The sequence below is a fragment of the Mizuhopecten yessoensis genome, unplaced genomic scaffold (genome assembly GCF_002113885.1).
Source record: "Mizuhopecten yessoensis strain PY_sf001 unplaced genomic scaffold, ASM211388v2 scaffold2103, whole genome shotgun sequence".
NCBI classification, from domain to species: Eukaryota; Metazoa; Mollusca; class Bivalvia; order Pectinida; family Pectinidae; genus Mizuhopecten; species Mizuhopecten yessoensis.
The window spans coordinates 81,766-101,270 of NW_018404379.1; the positions used below are offsets into that span (position 1 = coordinate 81,766).

A 19,505-nucleotide genomic window follows, 5' to 3' on the forward strand; every position below is an offset into this window, starting at 1 on the left:
CCCCCCCTCCCCAGGGGTAAACGTAAACGTGAGACCCTAGGGTCATAAAATTCACAATTTTGGTAGAGCACCTAAAAACCCTTCCATCTATGAAGAGTATTTGATTCTACCATATCTGGGTCTTGAGAAGAAGATTTTTGAAATTTTAGTCATTTTGGCCCCGCCCCTCAGGCCCCTGGGGGCTGGGGACGCCGCCGGACAAAAGGCGATCGCACTAGGTCACTTGAGACTTTGTCTCAGGTGACCTAAAAATCCTTAAGTTTATCTGAGGTAGGCGCTCTTAATTTCTCATATATAACTTCCCTGATTGAGAAATCGTATACAGATATGATCAAAGATAATGTTAAGAGTTCACCCTTAGATTTTGATTCAACAGAAACAAGAGTATCAAGGGACGGAACAATGTATGCTCATCGAATGCCATATAGTGTTATATACTTTCTTACATGGAAATAAGACCTGCATCATTCTAAGAGTGGTTAGCTGACATGCTATAACGCTACAACACTCACCTTTCACAACTAAGTTAATATTTAATTTTTTAACTTTCATGTGAAAAGGCATGGGAAAACCTATCTCTGGATTTTCTAGTTTCTATAACATTACACTTGAGAACTGCTCTGTGCTATTTGTTGTTTATAACTTGTTCCATAATTGCAATTATTGTTGTAAAACAACTTCAGGCATGGCAAGTGATACAGATCCTTCAATATTCAACTTTGATCAATACAAAACAAATGATGCCAAAGGAAGTTTGACGAAGTCGATAGATAGCTAACAATGACTTCCAAATATAGTAAATGGTAACCTTGTTATTGATCCTAGATGCTATAGTCCTTCAAGATGTTTTAAGTTCGATCCTCAAGGAATGAAGACATTTGAGCACTTTTAAAGATTTTCAAAAAACAATAGCAGTGACCTTGACCTTCGAACCCTGAAACTCAAAATCCTTCAAGGAATATTGAGCTGAAATACAATCATTTGGCTGGCCAAAAAGAAATATCAGGGAACAACCATGAAAAGTTATTCTGAAATATGTTATAAACATATAAGATATGGATATAGAGGCAGAGTATCTGCCTGCATCCATTATTTATCCTATTGTATTCTAGTGTAAAAGCAGTGTGTACTTTCACAAAACATAGTACCATCAAGATCTTACATCAATTAATACATTGCAAACTGATCCTTAGAACTTCTTATTATATATATATCAAGGGATTCTGGTATTAAAATGTAAAATGTAAAATATGAGAAATGAAACAGTTGAAATGTGATTTACTGGTATATAAAATTATTTATTCTTTCAAACATTTATAAATTATCAGGGGAGATAACTCCTGTATATAATTACTGCTTGTATCTAGCTGTGGACCTAGACTCACTCAAGCTATATTCTAATTGAAAAAAAAGAAGATTATTATTGAGTTGTATAACAAATTTAGTATTGTATCTGGGAACTGTATAGAAGGAATGGCACAAATTGGCATGTGTACCAGCTGTCAAACCTGACAACAAACCATGTTATACATTCATGTCAGCTGTATATGAATGAAATGTATCATTTGGATTCTCTAACAAGAAATCTTTTCTGACAGTGTCATATCTGACCAATTTGGGATCTTGTCAATATTTTAAGGAAAACAGGTAATCAGAGGTTAGTCTCCAACTCATTAAACACAAGTTGACTTCATGATTAAATCAAATAGATTGATTGAAAAATGTAGGAGAAGATCGCCGGACAAAAACAAGAGGCCCATGGGCCTTAACGGTCACCTGATATACTGGGGACCATATAATTCACAATTTTAGTTGACCTTTGGCCATGGAAGGTTTCTGCAAAATTTCATTGAAATTGGCTCAGGGGTTTTGGAGAAGTCGAAAATGTAAATTGTTTACGGACGCACGGCGGACGACGCACGACGACGGACAAAAGGCGATCGCAATAGGTCACTTGAGACTTTGTCTCAGGTGACCTAATAAAATACTGAAATAAACAAAGAGCAATAACTTTTGCAAAAATTGTCGAATCAAAAATTCTTTTCGGGGAAACACAACAACATATCATGATTATTTAGCCTACTAAGTTTAAAAGAAATCTGTTAAAAAATGTAGGAGGAGATCTCCGGACAAAATATCAAATACTGAAATGACCAAAGGGGAATAACTTTTGCAAAAATTGTTGAATCAAAATTCTTTTTAGGGAGACACAACTTCATATCATGATTATAATGCATACTAAGTTTTAAAGAGATCGGTCGAAAAATGTATGAGAAGATTGCCGGACAAACAAAAGTTTACACAACATTTTCATTGTTTATATGACAAATTATGAAATTAAATGACCTAGTACAGTCAAATCTACTCAAGGGACCATCTGTATTAAACGACCATCTGTATTAAACGACCATCTGTTTTATGCGACCACTTTTCATTCCTCCCGACAGCTTTTACTATGTAAATTAACTGTATAACAAGCGACCATCTGTTTAACGCGACCAGCAACCACCCATTATTCACCCCATTACGTTAAACGACCACATTTGATACATATAAGCGACCATGTTTGAAAATATATCAAACGGTAGTTGAAATAGTTGTGTAACTCCAAATTTGCAATCGTCACCACATTTGACGAAGGGCTACTTCACGATCTTTTTACCAAGTTCAGTGAACAAATTTGACAAAACCAATTTCCAAACTTATGATAAATTCATTGATGTGCAGAAATAAAAAAAAGTCTTTTAGCAGTGAAAATGCGGACCGATATTTATTGCAGTTTAGCAAAACTATTTTGATTGCCTGAGTGTCCTGCTTGGCAATGTAACCTTTAACCCTACGATATCCTCCATCTGATTGGATGAAGTACACTGGCGGGTTTTCATTCTTGAAATCGAATCTGTTCAGAGATGTTCACGACAGCACTCTTGTGCGAAATTTACATTAAATATCGGCGCAACTGCGCACTAAACCTGTTTATATTAGCACACATATCGTTTCAAATTCCTAATCAGTATTAAAAGCCTTTAATAACATCCCTGAAATTCTCAACGCAAAAGTACTAACAACAATAATACAGGTCCGTTTTTCGGCAGCATGCTGTCAGCTTTATTTAGGTCAAGTTTTTAACTGGATTCGCTTTCCAGTTCCCATTGTAAAATAAAGGAATAATATATGTGAACCCATCTGTTGGACCACCACAGGAACCGTTATCATTTCAATAACAACATCTTTCTTAATTATTTACTTTGATAAAAAATAATACATCGACTATTTCATTTTTTATGTCTGTGATTTATAAATGTATATACGATTTCATTACTGTACTACAAACATAGTGTTGTTGAAGTCAAATAATTAAAACGCTTTAATATTGATAACAACTGACAACTTGAAATCGTTGAACTTAAAGGACGGTAATAAATCCCTAGGGTCAGTAATGACACTAAGGACGGTAATAAATCCCTAGGGTCAGTAATGACTCCAAGGATGATAATAAATCCCTAGGGTCAGTAATGACACCAAGGACGGTAATAAATCCCTAGAGTCAGTAATGACACCAAGGACGTTAATAAATCCCTAGGGTCAGTAATGACACCAAAGACAGTAATAAATCTCTAGGGTCAGTAATGACACTAAGGACTGTAATAAATCCCTAGGGTCAGTAATGACACCAAGGACGGTAATAAATCCCTAGGGTCAGTAATGACACCAAGGACGGTAATAAATCCCTAGGGTCAGTAATGACACCAAGGACGGTAATAAATCCCTAGGGTCAGTAATGACACCAAGGACGGTAATAAATCCCTAGGGTCAGTAATGACACCAAGGACGGTAATAAATCCCTAGGGTCAGTAATGACACCAAGGACGGTAATAAATCCCTAGGGTCAGTAATGACACCAAGGACGGTAATAAATCCCTAGGGTCAGTAATGACACCAAGGACGGTAATAAATCCCTAGGGTCAGTAATGACACCAAGGACGGTAATAAATCCCTAGGGTCAGTAATGACACCAAGGACGGTAATAAATCCCTAGGGTCAGTAATGACACCAAGGACGGTAATAAATCCCTAGGGTCAGTAATGACACCAAGGACGGTAATAAATCCCTAGGGTCAGTAATGACACCAAGGACGGTAATAAATCCCTAGGGTCAGTAATGACACCAAGGACGGTAATAAATCCCTAGGGTCAGTAATGACACCAAGGACGGTAATAAATCCCTAGGGTCAGTAATGACACCAAGGACGGTAATAAATCCCTAGGGTCAGTAATGACACCAAGGACGGTAATAAATCCCTAGGGTCAGTAATGACACCAAGGACGGTAATAAATCCCTAGGGTCAGTAATGACACCAAGGACGGTAATAAATCCCTAGGGTCAGTAATGACACCAAGGACGGTAATAAATCCCTAGGGTCAGTAATGACACCAAGGACGGTAATAAATCCCTAGGGTCAGTAATGACACCAAGGACGGTAATAAATCCCTAGGGTCAGTAATGACACCAAGGACGGTAATAAATCCCTAGGGTCAGTAATGACACCAAGGACGGTAATAAATCCCTAGGGTCAGTAATGACACCAAGGACGGTAATAAATCCCTAGGGTCAGTAATGACACCAAGGACGGTAATAAATCCCTAGGGTCAGTAATGACACCAAGGACGGTAATAAATCCCTAGGGTCAGTAATGACACCAAGGACGGTAATAAATCCCTAGGGTCAGTAATGACACCAAGGACGGTAATAAATCCCTAGGGTCAGTAATGACACCAAGGACGGTAATAAATCCCTAGGGTCAGTAATGACACCAAGGACGGTAATAAATCCCTAGGGTCAGTAATGACACCAAGGACGGTAATAAATCCCTAGGGTCAGTAATGACACCAAGGACGGTAATAAATCCCTAGGGTCAGTAATGACACCAAGGACGGTAATAAATCCCTAGGGTCAGTAATGACACCAAGGACGGTAATAAATCCCTAGGGTCAGTAATGACACCAAGGACGGTAATAAATCCCTAGGGTCAGTAATGACACCAAGGACGGTAATAAATCCCTAGGGTCAGTAATGACACCAAGGACGGTAATAAATCCCTAGGGTCAGTAATGACACCAAGGACGGTAATAAATCCCTAGGGTCAGTAATGACACCAAGGACGGTAATAAATCCCTAGGGTCAGTAATGACACCAAGGACGGTAATAAATCCCTAGGGTCAGTAATGACACCAAGGACGGTAATAAATCCCTAGGGTCAGTAATGACACCAAGGACGGTAATAAATCCCTAGGGTCAGTAATGACACCAAGGACGGTAATAAATCCCTAGGGTCAGTAATGACACCAAGGACGGTAATAAATCCCTAGGGTCAGTAATGACACCAAGGACGGTAATAAATCCCTAGGGTCAGTAATGACACCAAGGACGGTAATAAATCCCTAGGGTCAGTAATGACACCAAGGACGGTAATAAATCCCTAGGGTCAGTAATGACACCAAGGACGGTAATAAATCCCTAGGGTCAGTAATGACACCAAGGACGGTAATAAATCCCTAGGGTCAGTAATGACACCAAGGACGGTAATAAATCCCTAGGGTCAGTAATGACACCAAGGACGGTAATAAATCCCTAGGGTCAGTAATGACACCAAGGACGGTAATAAATCCCTAGGGTCAGTAATGACACCAAGGACGGTAATAAATCCCTAGGGTCAGTAATGACACCAAGGACGGTAATAAATCCCTAGGGTCAGTAATGACACCAAGGACGGTAATAAATCCCTAGGGTCAGTAATGACACCAAGGACGGTAATAAATCCCTAGGGTCAGTAATGACACCAAGGACGGTAATAAATCCCTAGGGTCAGTAATGACACCAAGGACGGTAATAAATCCCTAGGGTCAGTAATGACACCAAGGACGGTAATAAATCCCTAGGGTCAGTAATGACACCAAGGACGGTAATAAATCCCTAGGGTCAGTAATGACACCAAGGACGGTAATAAATCCCTAGGGTCAGTAATGACACCAAGGACGGTAATAAATCCCTAGGGTCAGTAATGACACCAAGGACGGTAATAAATCCCTAGGGTCAGTAATGACACCAAGGACGGTAATAAATCCCTAGGGTCAGTAATGACACCAAGGACGGTAATAAATCCCTAGGGTCAGTAATGACACCAAGGACGGTAATAAATCCCTAGGGTCAGTAATGACACCAAGGACGGTAATAAATCCCTAGGGTCAGTAATGACACCAAGGACGGTAATAAATCCCTAGGGTCAGTAATGACACCAAGGACGGTAATAAATCCCTAGGGTCAGTAATGACACCAAGGACGGTAATAAATCCCTAGGGTCAGTAATGACACCAAGGACGGTAATAAATCCCTAGGGTCAGTAATGACACCAAGGACGGTAATAAATCCCTAGGGTCAGTAATGACACCAAGGACGGTAATAAATCCCTAGGGTCAGTAATGACACCAAGGACGGTAATAAATCCCTAGGGTCAGTAATGACACCAAGGACGGTAATAAATCCCTAGGGTCAGTAATGACACCAAGGACGGTAATAAATCCCTAGGGTCAGTAATGACACCAAGGACGGTAATAAATCCCTAGGGTCAGTAATGACACCAAGGACGGTAATAAATCCCTAGGGTCAGTAATGACACCAAGGACGGTAATAAATCCCTAGGGTCAGTAATGACACCAAGGACGGTAATAAATCCCTAGGGTCAGTTATGACACCAGGGAGGGTAATAAATCCCTAGGGTCAGTAATAACACCAAGGACGGTAATAAATCCCTAGGGTCAGTAATGAAATCAAGGACGGTAATGTATTTGTTACTCCATACCCACTTATTTAATACATGGTTATAGGGTAGGGGTCAGTAATGACACCAAGGACGTTAATAAATCCCTAGGGTCAGTAATGACACCAGGGACGGTAATAAACCCCTAGGGTGAGTAATGACACTAAGGACGGTAATAAATCCCTAGGGTCAGTAATGACACTAAGGAGGGTAATAAATCCCTAAAGTCAGTAATGACACTAAGGACGGTAATAAATCCCTAGAGTCAGTAATGACACTAAGGACGGTAATAAATCCCTAGGGTCAGTAATGACACCAAGGACGGTAATGTATTTGTTACTCCATACACACTTATTTAATACATGGTTATAGGGTAGGGATCTCATCTCTTTCTAATACCAAACAGTGAGGCAGGACCTCAGATCTAAATCAAGTAGCATGAAAGTAGTCATCTCTTCATGACCACTAATTGTATATTTGGTTATACGGTGGTCAACTGAACTGGCTCTATGAAATGACCCAAAAAGTCAGCCCCAAGGGGTGGAGCTTGATCCCAGACCCAACCCTGGTAGCATGTATGGATATGTCTCTTCAAGCGAAGCAACTGTATATGGTTATATGAAGGGGATGTAAAATGTTTCCATGATATGACCTAAGAAGTAGGTCAAGATCATTTTGTTTTGCAAACTCTGTCAGACTCAATCCCAGGAATATTTATGCCAATGTCAGGACACTAGGCGTTTCAGTTATTCAGAAGTTTTTGACATATTTCACCCCTGTTACCTTGAAAATACATTCTCAAACTTTGTTACTGTCCATCCAATGAAGCTACCAGAGAAACATCAAGAATCTTAGCCGTTTGGTTCTTCAGAAAAAATTGTGTGAAGTTTTTGAGATATTTGACATATTTGACCTTGAAAGTAAGCTAAGTTCATTTTTGTTCTCAAATTTGTTGGGCTCGATCCAAGGAAGCTACCAGCCAAATATCAGGATTGTAGGTATTTCGGTTCTTCATAAAAAGATGTGTGAAGTTTTTGACATGTTTGACCCCTGTGACTTTAAATACAGGTCAAGGTTATTTTCACTCGCAAACTTTGTTGGGCTTTATTTTAGTAAGCTACCAGCATAATATAATGATTCTAGGCCTTTCGAATCATCAGAAGAAGTTGTTTGAAGTTTTTGACATATTTGACCTCGTTGATCTTGAAAGTAAGCCAAGGTCATTTTTGTTCACAAACTTTATTGGGCTCCATCCAAGGAAGCTACCAGCCAAATATCATGATTGTAGGCCTTTAGGTCTTCAGAATTAGTCGTTTGAAGTATTTGACTCAATGACTTTTAAAGGTTTTTTTTTCTTTCTCCAGACCAAATTTGGAGTAAATCCACTGAACTGTTAAGGACTTTCCACCCTTCGTAATACACATGTTTTGCTTGTCGTATTTTCGTGTCGTCATTTCCATATTGCGTATATATTTTAATTATAATTATAATTTTAATTATTTCCGTCGTTTTTGGTATAGTAAATAAAATAAGTGTCATTGTATAAAGTTTTTGACATGTTTGACCCCTGTGACTTTAAATACAGGTCAAGGTTATTTTCACTCGCAAACTTTGTTGGGCTTTATTTTAGTAAGCTACCAGCATAATATAATGATTCTAGGCCTTTCGAATCATCAGAAGAAGTTGTTTGAAGTTTTTGACATATTTGACCTCGTTGATCTTGAAAGTAAGCCAAGGTCATTTTTGTTCACAAACTTTATTGGGCTCCATCCAAGGAAGCTACCAGCCAAATATCATGATTGTAGGCCTTTAGGTCTTCAGAATTAGTCGTTTGAAGTATTTGACTCAATGACTTTTAAAGGTTTTTTTTTCTTTCTCCAGACCAAATTTGGAGTAAATCCACTGAACTGTTAAGGACTTTCCACCCTTCGTAATACACATGTTTTGCTTGTCGTATTTTCGTGTCGTCATTTCCATATTGCGTATCGGGCATTCCATTACCGTAGTGTAAATTATAGTAACACCGGGTAAACAAAAGTACACATGCGTGACGATGATATGTCAACACCCGATATCGAGACTTACTAATAACTTGGAAATCATGTGCAATTACACGTACTTCAGAAATAAAGCTTATGGTACAAAGATATTAATTAACTCACAGGAAAACACTGACATACGATCAGAAGGTCGTATATATATGAGGCGCATGGAATGCAGACTGATTTGTTTTGTTTACACTTGGTGCAAGTGCATGTGCGTGCACGTAATAACGGCATACCATGCGATAGCCTACGGTTATATATGTACCATGCATAAGCGGGCTATGAAATGATGTCCAAAGTGTAACATGATTGAGAGTAAATTGACAATTAAATATAGTAATTTTAATTATTTCCGTCGTTTTTGGTATAGTAAATAAAATAAGTGTCATTGTATAAATTCTATCCCTGTGCAAAAATTTCCGATTTATTTCAAGGTAAACAACTCTCATCAGGATCAAAATTATTGTAAAATGTAAAATAAATGAATTATAAAGACTTTGTGTGTATTTGGTTCAATTTCTCACTCTTTTTGTATGAAACTATGTGTCCTGTTTGCACTTAGATTGTATTTAGTAACTTTTATCCATACAATTTCAATAAAAAACGCTTTTTGTAACATTTTGTAGATATTTTTTGATAAATAAATTATATGTAGGGTTGATAAGCAATGTTTCTTTTCATTATTTTATTGTTGTTATAGTTTTGAATAATGCCACACGCTCAAAAATATGTGAAAGTGTTGAATTTGACCAAAATTCAATTTTTCAGTATTTTTTTACAAAAAATCCCCAGTTAATCGGAATGCTTAGATTTTCATAAAATCTCCTCTACATAGTGACATAACCATTATGTGAAACTTTCATTGAATTCTGCTGGCTAATTGCGAAAGGGTGGAGCCTCCTTAAGGACCAGTAGCGTCTTAAAGGAAAAAATTGACGGACGACAGTCAGATGATGCACCATGGCAAATGCTCATTTGGCCCTTCTGGCCAGGTGAGCTAGTGAGACTAGGCAATGATTGTACTCACGGGTCATTGGGCCCTTCTGGCCAGGTGAGCTAGTGAGACTAGGCAATGATTTGTACTCACGGGTCATTGGGCCACATTGCACAGTGGTTATAGATGTAGTAAGTGAGGTGGTTGGGAACAAGATCCTTGCCAGAAACTCGCAGGTCAACTGGGTACCAGTAGTTGAACTCAGCTTTCAATCTATCCAGAGTTTTTAATGGAATATCAGTTTTGGGAATTTTGGTATTGCTGAAGAAGATATAGTCCCATATTTCTGGTGTCAGCTGATCTGCCCTGGAAATGAATACCTTTTCATCAGTTTTAGAGGCAGTAAAAAATCATACACAACAAATTCCTACTACAACATTCAAACAGAAGTCTATGGTCATTGTTTCCCAGGTCAATAACACCTTGATATACTGTATAGCGCTTTATAGTCGCGGGGTCAATATTTTTAGGGTTTTGTATTCAGTAAATATTCGTGGGGGTTGAATTTCGCCGTGCACCCGAATGCCATGTGTTGTGCAAAGTATTCTGAGTGTCATCATTTAAGGGTTAAACCTCAGAATACAGGTAAACCGTTTGAAAACAATGACCCCGACCATTGTCATCCACCAGTGACTTCACTCGAAAGAAAATCAAATGTGTATGTACCTTTGTAGGAGTAAACTGTAATCAATAAATCACATACTGTGTACACATAAATATGTTGTGGCCACTTATATGCAAGTGTTGTTTTTACATGGACTGCCCAGTTGTCTGGTGATATCTGATTTGAGTTCATTTAAGCTTGCATAACAGCATTGGGTTATAAGTATTTTCAACATTTTGTGATAAGGTCTGTAAAAGTGGTTAACATTTTTGATAATTTTGCTGGTGTTTAGAGTTTGTGGATAATTAGTCAAAGCACGAATATAGCGAAATTAAAACCGACACGAAATATAACCGCTATACAGTATCTAAGCATTGTAGAAGAAAAAGATCCGAAACCTTGTGATAGTTGATAAACTCTCATTAGTTAATTTACCTCTGTAAACCTTGTGTCTTCATACAAAAATGACCTATGACCTAGATAAACATAATAACCAACTAACACTCTATCTAAACTTACAATATTCTATAACTACGATCAATATCTGTCTATAACATTTATTATACCAGATGTTAGAGGGACTGGGACCACAGACATCACACATCCCTCCCTGTAGTATTATACAGACCTGATGTTAGAGGGACTGGGACCACAGACATCACACACCCCTCCCTGTAGTATTATACAGATCTGATGTTAGAGGGACTGGGACCACAGACATCACACACCCCTCCCTGTAGTATTATACAGACCTGATGTTAGAGGGACTGGGACCACAGACATCACACACCCCTCCCTGTAGTATTATACAGACCTGATGTTAGAGGGACTGGGACCACAGACATCACACACCCCTCCCTGTAGTATTATACAGACCTGATGTTAGAGGGACTGGGACCACAGACATCACACACCCCTCCCTGTAGTATTATACAGACCTGATGTTAGAGGGACTGGGACCACAGACATCACACACCCCTCCCTGTAGTATTATACAGACCTGATGTTAGAGGGACTGGGACCACAGACATCACACACCCCTCCCTGTAGTATTATACAGACCTGATGTTAGAGGGACTGGGACCACAGACATCACACACCCCTCCCTGTAGTATTATACAGACCTGATGTTAGAGGGACTGGGACCACAGACATCACACACCCCTCCCTGTAGTATTATACAGACCTGATGTTAGAGGGACTGGGACCACAGACATCACACACCCCTCCCTGTAGTATTATACAGACCTGATGTTAGAGGGACTGGGACCACAGACATCACACACCCCTCCCTGTAGTATTATACAGACCTGATGTTAGAGGGACTGGGACCACAGACATCACACACCCCTCCCTGTAGTATTATACAGACCTGATGTTAGAGGGACTGGGACCACAGACATCACACACCCCTCCCTGTAGTATTATACAGACCTGATGTTAGAGGGACTGGGACCACAGACATCACACACCCCTCCCTGTAGTATTATACAGACCTGATGTTAGAGGGACTGGGACCACAGACATCACACACCCCTCCCTGTAGTATTATACAGACCTGATGTTAGAGGGACTGGGACCACAGACATCACACACCCCTCCCTGTAGTATTATACAGACCTGATGTTAGAGGGACTGGGACCACAGACATCACACACCCCTCCCTGTAGTATTATACAGACCTGATGTTAGAGGGACTGGGACCACAGACATCACACACCCCTCCCTGTAGTATTATACAGACCTGATGTTAGAGGGACTGGGACCACAGACATCACACACCCCTCCCTGTAGTATTATACAGACCTGATGTTAGAGGGACTGGGACCACAGACATCACACACCCCTCCCTGTAGTATTATACAGACCTGATGTTAGAGGGACTGGGACCACAGACATCACACACCCCTCCCTGTAGTATTATACAGACCTGATGTTAGAGGGACTGGGACCACAGACATCACACACCCCTCCCTGTAGTATTATACAGACCTGATGTTAGAGGGACTGGGACCACAGACATCACACACCCCTCCCTGTAGTATTATACAGACCTGATGTTAGAGGGACTGGGACCACAGACATCACACACCCCTCCCTGTAGTATTATACAGACCTGATGTTAGAGGGACTGGGACCACAGACATCACACACCCCTCCCTGTAGTATTATACAGACCTGATGTTAGAGGGACTGGGACCACAGACATCACACACCCCTCCCTGTAGTATTATACAGACCTGATGTTAGAGGGACTGGGACCACAGACATCACACACCCCTCCCTGTAGTATTATACAGACCTGATGTTAGAGGGACTGGGACCACAGACATCACACACCCCTCCCTGTAGTATTATACAGACCTGATGTTAGAGGGACTGGGACCACAGACATCACACACCCCTCCCTGTAGTATTATACAGACCTGATGTTAGAGGGACTGGGACCACAGACATCACACACCCCTCCCTGTAGTATTATACAGACCTGATGTTAGAGGGACTGGGACCACAGACATCACACACCCCTCCCTGTAGTATTATACAGACCTGATGTTAGAGGGACTGGGACCACAGACATCACACACCCCTCCCTGTAGTATTATACAGACCTGATGTTAGAGGGACTGGGACCACAGACATCACACACCCCTCCCTGTAGTATTATACAGACCTGATGTTAGAGGGACTGGGACCACAGACATCACACACCCCTCCCTGTAGTATTATACAGACCTGATGTTAGAGGGACTGGGACCACAGACATCACACACCCCTCCCTGTAGTATTATACAGACCTGATGTTAGAGGGACTGGGACCACAGACATCACACACCCCTCCCTGTAGTATTATACAGACCTGATGTTAGAGGGACTGGGACCACAGACATCACACACCCCTCCCTGTAGTATTATACAGACCTGATGTTAGAGGGACTGGGACCACAGACATCACACACCCCTCCCTGTAGTATTATACAGACCTGATGTTAGAGGGACTGGGACCACAGACATCACACACCCCTCCCTGTAGTATTATACAGACCTGATGTTAGAGGGACTGGGACCACAGACATCACACACCCCTCCCTGTAGTATTATACAGACCTGATGTTAGAGGGACTGGGACCACAGACATCACACACCCCTCCCTGTAGTATTATACAGACCTGATGTTAGAGGGACTGGGACCACAGACATCACACACCCCTCCCTGTAGTATTATACAGACCTGATGTTAGAGGGACTGGGACCACAGACATCACACACCCCTCCCTGTAGTATTATACAGACCTGATGTTAGAGGGACTGGGACCACAGACATCACACACCCCTCCCTGTAGTATTATACAGACCTGATGTTAGAGGGACTGGGACCACAGACATCACACACCCCTCCCTGTAGTATTATACAGACCTGATGTTAGAGGGACTGGGACCACAGACATCACACACCCCTCCCTGTAGTATTATACAGACCTGATGTTAGAGGGACTGGGACCACAGACATCACACACCCCTCCCTGTAGTATTATACAGACCTGATGTTAGAGGGACTGGGACCACAGACATCACACACCCCTCCCTGTAGTATTATACAGACCTGATGTTAGAGGGACTGGGACCACAGACATCACACACCCCTCCCTGTAGTATTATACAGACCTGATGTTAGAGGGACTGGGACCACAGACATCACACACCCCTCCCTGTAGTATTATACAGACCTGATGTTAGAGGGACTGGGACCACAGACATCACACACCCCTCCCTGTAGTATTATACAGACCTGATGTTAGAGGGACTGGGACCACAGACATCACACACCCCTCCCTGTAGTATTATACAGACCTGATGTTAGAGGGACTGGGACCACAGACATCACACACCCCTCCCTGTAGTATTATACAGACCTGATGTTAGAGGGACTGGGACCACAGACATCACACACCCCTCCCTGTAGTATTATACAGACCTGATGTTAGAGGGACTGGGACCACAGACATCACACACCCCTCCCTGTAGTATTATACAGACCTGATGTTAGAGGGACTGGGACCACAGACATCACACACCCCTCCCTGTAGTATTATACAGACCTGATGTTAGAGGGACTGGGACCACAGACATCACACACCCCTCCCTGTAGTATTATACAGACCTGATGTTAGAGGGACTGGGACCACAGACATCACACACCCCTCCCTGTAGTATTATACAGACCTGATGTTAGAGGGACTGGGACCACAGACATCACACACCCCTCCCTGTAGTATTATACAGACCTGATGTTAGAGGGACTGGGACCACAGACATCACACACCCCTCCCTGTAGTATTATACAGACCTGATGTTAGAGGGACTGGGACCACAGACATCACACACCCCTCCCTGTAGTATTATACAGACCTGATGTTAGAGGGACTGGGACCACAGACATCACACACCCCTCCCTGTAGTATTATACAGACCTGATGTTAGAGGGACTGGGACCACAGACATCACACACCCCTCCCTGTAGTATTATACAGACCTGATGTTAGAGGGACTGGGACCACAGACATCACACACCCCTCCCTGTAGTATTATACAGACCTGATGTTAGAGGGACTGGGACCACAGACATCACACACCCCTCCCTGTAGTATTATACAGACCTGATGTTAGAGGGACTGGGACCACAGACATCACACACCCCTCCCTGTAGTATTATACAGACCTGATGTTAGAGGGACTGGGACCACAGACATCACACACCCCTCCCTGTAGTATTATACAGACCTGATGTTAGAGGGACTGGGACCACAGACATCACACACCCCTCCCTGTAGTATTATACAGACCTGATGTTAGAGGGACTGGGACCACAGACATCACACACCCCTCCCTGTAGTATTATACAGACCTGATGTTAGAGGGACTGGGACCACAGACATCACACACCCCTCCCTGTAGTATTATACAGACCTGATGTTAGAGGGACTGGGACCACAGACATCACACACCCCTCCCTGTAGTATTATACAGACCTGATGTTAGAGGGACTGGGACCACAGACATCACACACCCCTCCCTGTAGTATTATACAGACCTGATGTTAGAGGGACTGGGACCACAGACATCACACACCCCTCCCTGTAGTATTATACAGACCTGATGTTAGAGGGACTGGGACCACAGACATCACACACCCCTCCCTGTAGTATTATACAGACCTGATGTTAGAGGGACTGGGACCACAGACATCACACACCCCTCCCTGTAGTATTATACAGACCTGATGTTAGAGGGACTGGGACCACAGACATCACACACCCCTCCCTGTAGTATTATACAGACCTGATGTTAGAGGGACTGGGACCACAGACATCACACACCCCTCCCTGTAGTATTATACAGACCTGATGTTAGAGGGACTGGGACCACAGACATCACACACCCCTCCCTGTAGTATTATACAGACCTGATGTTAGAGGGACTGGGACCACAGACATCACACACCCCTCCCTGTAGTATTATACAGACCTGATGTTAGAGGGACTGGGACCACAGACATCACACACCCCTCCCTGTAGTATTATACAGACCTGATGTTAGAGGGACTGGGACCACAGACATCACACACCCCTCCCTGTAGTATTATACAGACCTGATGTTAGAGGGACTGGGACCACAGACATCACACACCCCTCCCTGTAGTATTATACAGACCTGATGTTAGAGGGACTGGGACCACAGACATCACACACCCCTCCCTGTAGTATTATACAGACCTGATGTTAGAGGGACTGGGACCACAGACATCACACACCCCTCCCTGTAGTATTATACAGACCTGATGTTAGAGGGACTGGGACCACAGACATCACACACCCCTCCCTGTAGTATTATACAGACCTGATGTTAGAGGGACTGGGACCACAGACATCACACACCCCTCCCTGTAGTATTATACAGACCTGATGTTAGAGGGACTGGGACCACAGACATCACACACCCCTCCCTGTAGTATTATACAGACCTGATGTTAGAGGGACTGGGACCACAGACATCACACACCCCTCCCTGTAGTATTATACAGACCTGATGTTAGAGGGACTGGGACCACAGACATCACACACCCCTCCCTGTAGTATTATACAGACCTGATGTTAGAGGGACTGGGACCACAGACATCACACACCCCTCCCTGTAGTATTATACAGACCTGATGTTAGAGGGACTGGGACCACAGACATCACACACCCCTCCCTGTAGTATTATACAGACCTGATGTTAGAGGGACTGGGACCACAGACATCACACACCCCTCCCTGTAGTATTATACAGACCTGATGTTAGAGGGACTGGGACCACAGACATCACACACCCCTCCCTGTAGTATTATACAGACCTGATGTTAGAGGGACTGGGACCACAGACATCACACACCCCTCCCTGTAGTATTATACAGACCTGATGTTAGAGGGACTGGGACCACAGACATCACACACCCCTCCCTGTAGTATTATACAGACCTGATGTTAGAGGGACTGGGACCACAGACATCACACACCCCTCCCTGTAGTATTATACAGACCTGATGTTAGAGGGACTGGGACCACAGACATCACACACCCCTCCCTGTAGTATTATACAGACCTGATGTTAGAGGGACTGGGACCACAGACATCACACACCCCTCCCTGTAGTATTATACAGACCTGATGTTAGAGGGACTGGGACCACAGACATCACACACCCCTCCCTGTAGTATTATACAGACCTGATGTTAGAGGGACTGGGACCACAGACATCACACACCCCTCCCTGTAGTATTATACAGACCTGATGTTAGAGGGACTGGGACCACAGACATCACACACCCCTCCCTGTAGTATTATACAGACCTGATGTTAGAGGGACTGGGACCACAGACATCACACACCCCTCCCTGTAGTATTATACAGACCTGATGTTAGAGGGACTGGGACCACAGACATCACACACCCCTCCCTGTAGTATTATACAGACCTGATGTTAGAGGGACTGGGACCACAGACATCACACACCCCTCCCTGTAGTATTATACAGACCTGATGTTAGAGGGACTGGGACCACAGACATCACACACCCCTCCCTGTAGTATTATACAGACCTGATGTTAGAGGGACTGGGACCACAGACATCACACACCCCTCCCTGTAGTATTATACAGACCTGATGTTAGAGGGACTGGGACCACAGACATCACACACCCCTCCCTGTAGTATTATACAGACCTGATGTTAGAGGGACTGGGACCACAGACATCACACACCCCTCCCTGTAGTATTATACAGACCTGATGTTAGAGGGACTGGGACCACAGACATCACACACCCCTCCCTGTAGTATTATACAGACCTGATGTTAGAGGGACTGGGACCACAGACATCACACACCCCTCCCTGTAGTATTATACAGACCTGATGTTAGAGGGACTGGGACCACAGACATCACACACCCCTCCCTGTAGTATTATACAGACCTGATGTTAGAGGGACTGGGACCACAGACATCACACACCCCTCCCTGTAGTATTATACAGACCTGATGTTAGAGGGACTGGGACCACAGACATCACACACCCCTCCCTGTAGTATTATACAGACCTGATGTTAGAGGGACTGGGACCACAGACATCACACACCCCTCCCTGTAGTATTATACAGACCTGATGTTAGAGGGACTGGGACCACAGACATCACACACCCCTCCCTGTAGTATTATACAGACCTGATGTTAGAGGGACTGGGACCACAGACATCACACACCCCTCCCTGTAGTATTATACAGACCTGATGTTAGAGGGACTGGGACCACAGACATCACACACCCCTCCCTGTAGTATTATACAGACCTGATGTTAGAGGGACTGGGACCACAGACATCACACACCCCTCCCTGTAGTATTATACAGACCTGATGTTAGAGGGACTGGGACCACAGACATCACACACCCCTCCCTGTAGTATTATACAGACCTGATGTTAGAGGGACTGGGACCACAGACATCACACACCCCTCCCTGTAGTATTATACAGACCTGATGTTAGAGGGACTGGGACCACAGACATCACACACCCCTCCCTGTAGTATTATACAGACCTGATGTTAGAGGGACTGGAACCACTGCCATCAAACACTCCTCCCTGTAGTAGATGTGCTACAGTGTAGTAAGCCATATAGATGGTTGAATCTGACAGAGCTTCAATTACATACTTGGTGTCCCATGGTAGCTTTGTACCTGATAAAAAAAACCACATTTGTATTGACAATAACTATTAATATAAGCCAGAAGATCTACTACACATAGAATACAAGAGGCCCAGGAGCCTTATACACCTGGTATTTTATTTTTAATTAAAATCTGCTCCTAGGGGGCCCACACCCCCTATTTATATAATTGAATCCTCTATCCCGAAAGACGCAATGAAACAAGTTTGATTAACATCCATCCATTGGTTCAAAACGAAAGGATTTTTAATGTTTTACTCTATTTCCTCTCCTTGGCCTCAACAACCCCTCTGCCCCAAAGGGAAGTCATAGCCTCAGTTTATATAAAATTGAGTCTTCTTTCCACAATGATACTTCAGATCACATTTGGTTGAAATCCCTTCATTCATTAACAACTTTTTTTCTGTTTGAACTTTCTTACCTAACCCAAAACTTCTGGAACAAGCATGTTCATGTAGCCAGTCTAAAGTAGCAACAAAGTTCCTGCGAACCTCATCAGCGTATGTTTCCATATCTCCCAGACATTTCAGGGCCTGCTCCTTCCATTTAGGCTCACCATAGTCCAGGTACCTGGGCAATCACAGATCAGTCATTAGAATCCAGGTTGACACTAAGCCTTCCCTTACTATACCCACATTCATTTTCACTTCACAAATTAAACAAGAGAATGTCACGTATACATGTCAAGGAAGAAGTACTTAGACTTAAAGATTTACACACCAATCCGCAGACTGTCATCTAACTTATATAGTCATCATCTCACTTATATAGTCATCATCTCACTGA

At 42.9% G+C, this 19,505-nt stretch overlaps 1 protein-coding gene across 1 annotated transcript in view; it reads right to left on the bottom strand.

The window, feature by feature from the left end:
- The window catches only part of LOC110445197 (leucine--tRNA ligase, cytoplasmic-like), a 52,392-nt gene extending 33,102 nt beyond the window's left edge, over positions 1 to 19,290 (bottom strand). Inside the window, exons 1-3 of the mRNA XM_021489677.1 lie at positions 19,141 to 19,290; positions 18,591 to 18,729; positions 9,950 to 10,162 (exon numbers count right to left, since the gene is read on the bottom strand). Of these exons, the coding sequence (XP_021345352.1) occupies positions 9,950 to 10,162; positions 18,591 to 18,729; positions 19,141 to 19,231 (443 nt within the window). The 5' untranslated portion in view covers positions 19,232 to 19,290. The remainder of the gene's footprint in view (positions 1 to 9,949; positions 10,163 to 18,590; positions 18,730 to 19,140) is intronic.
- Between the last annotated feature and the right edge of the window lie 215 nt (positions 19,291 to 19,505).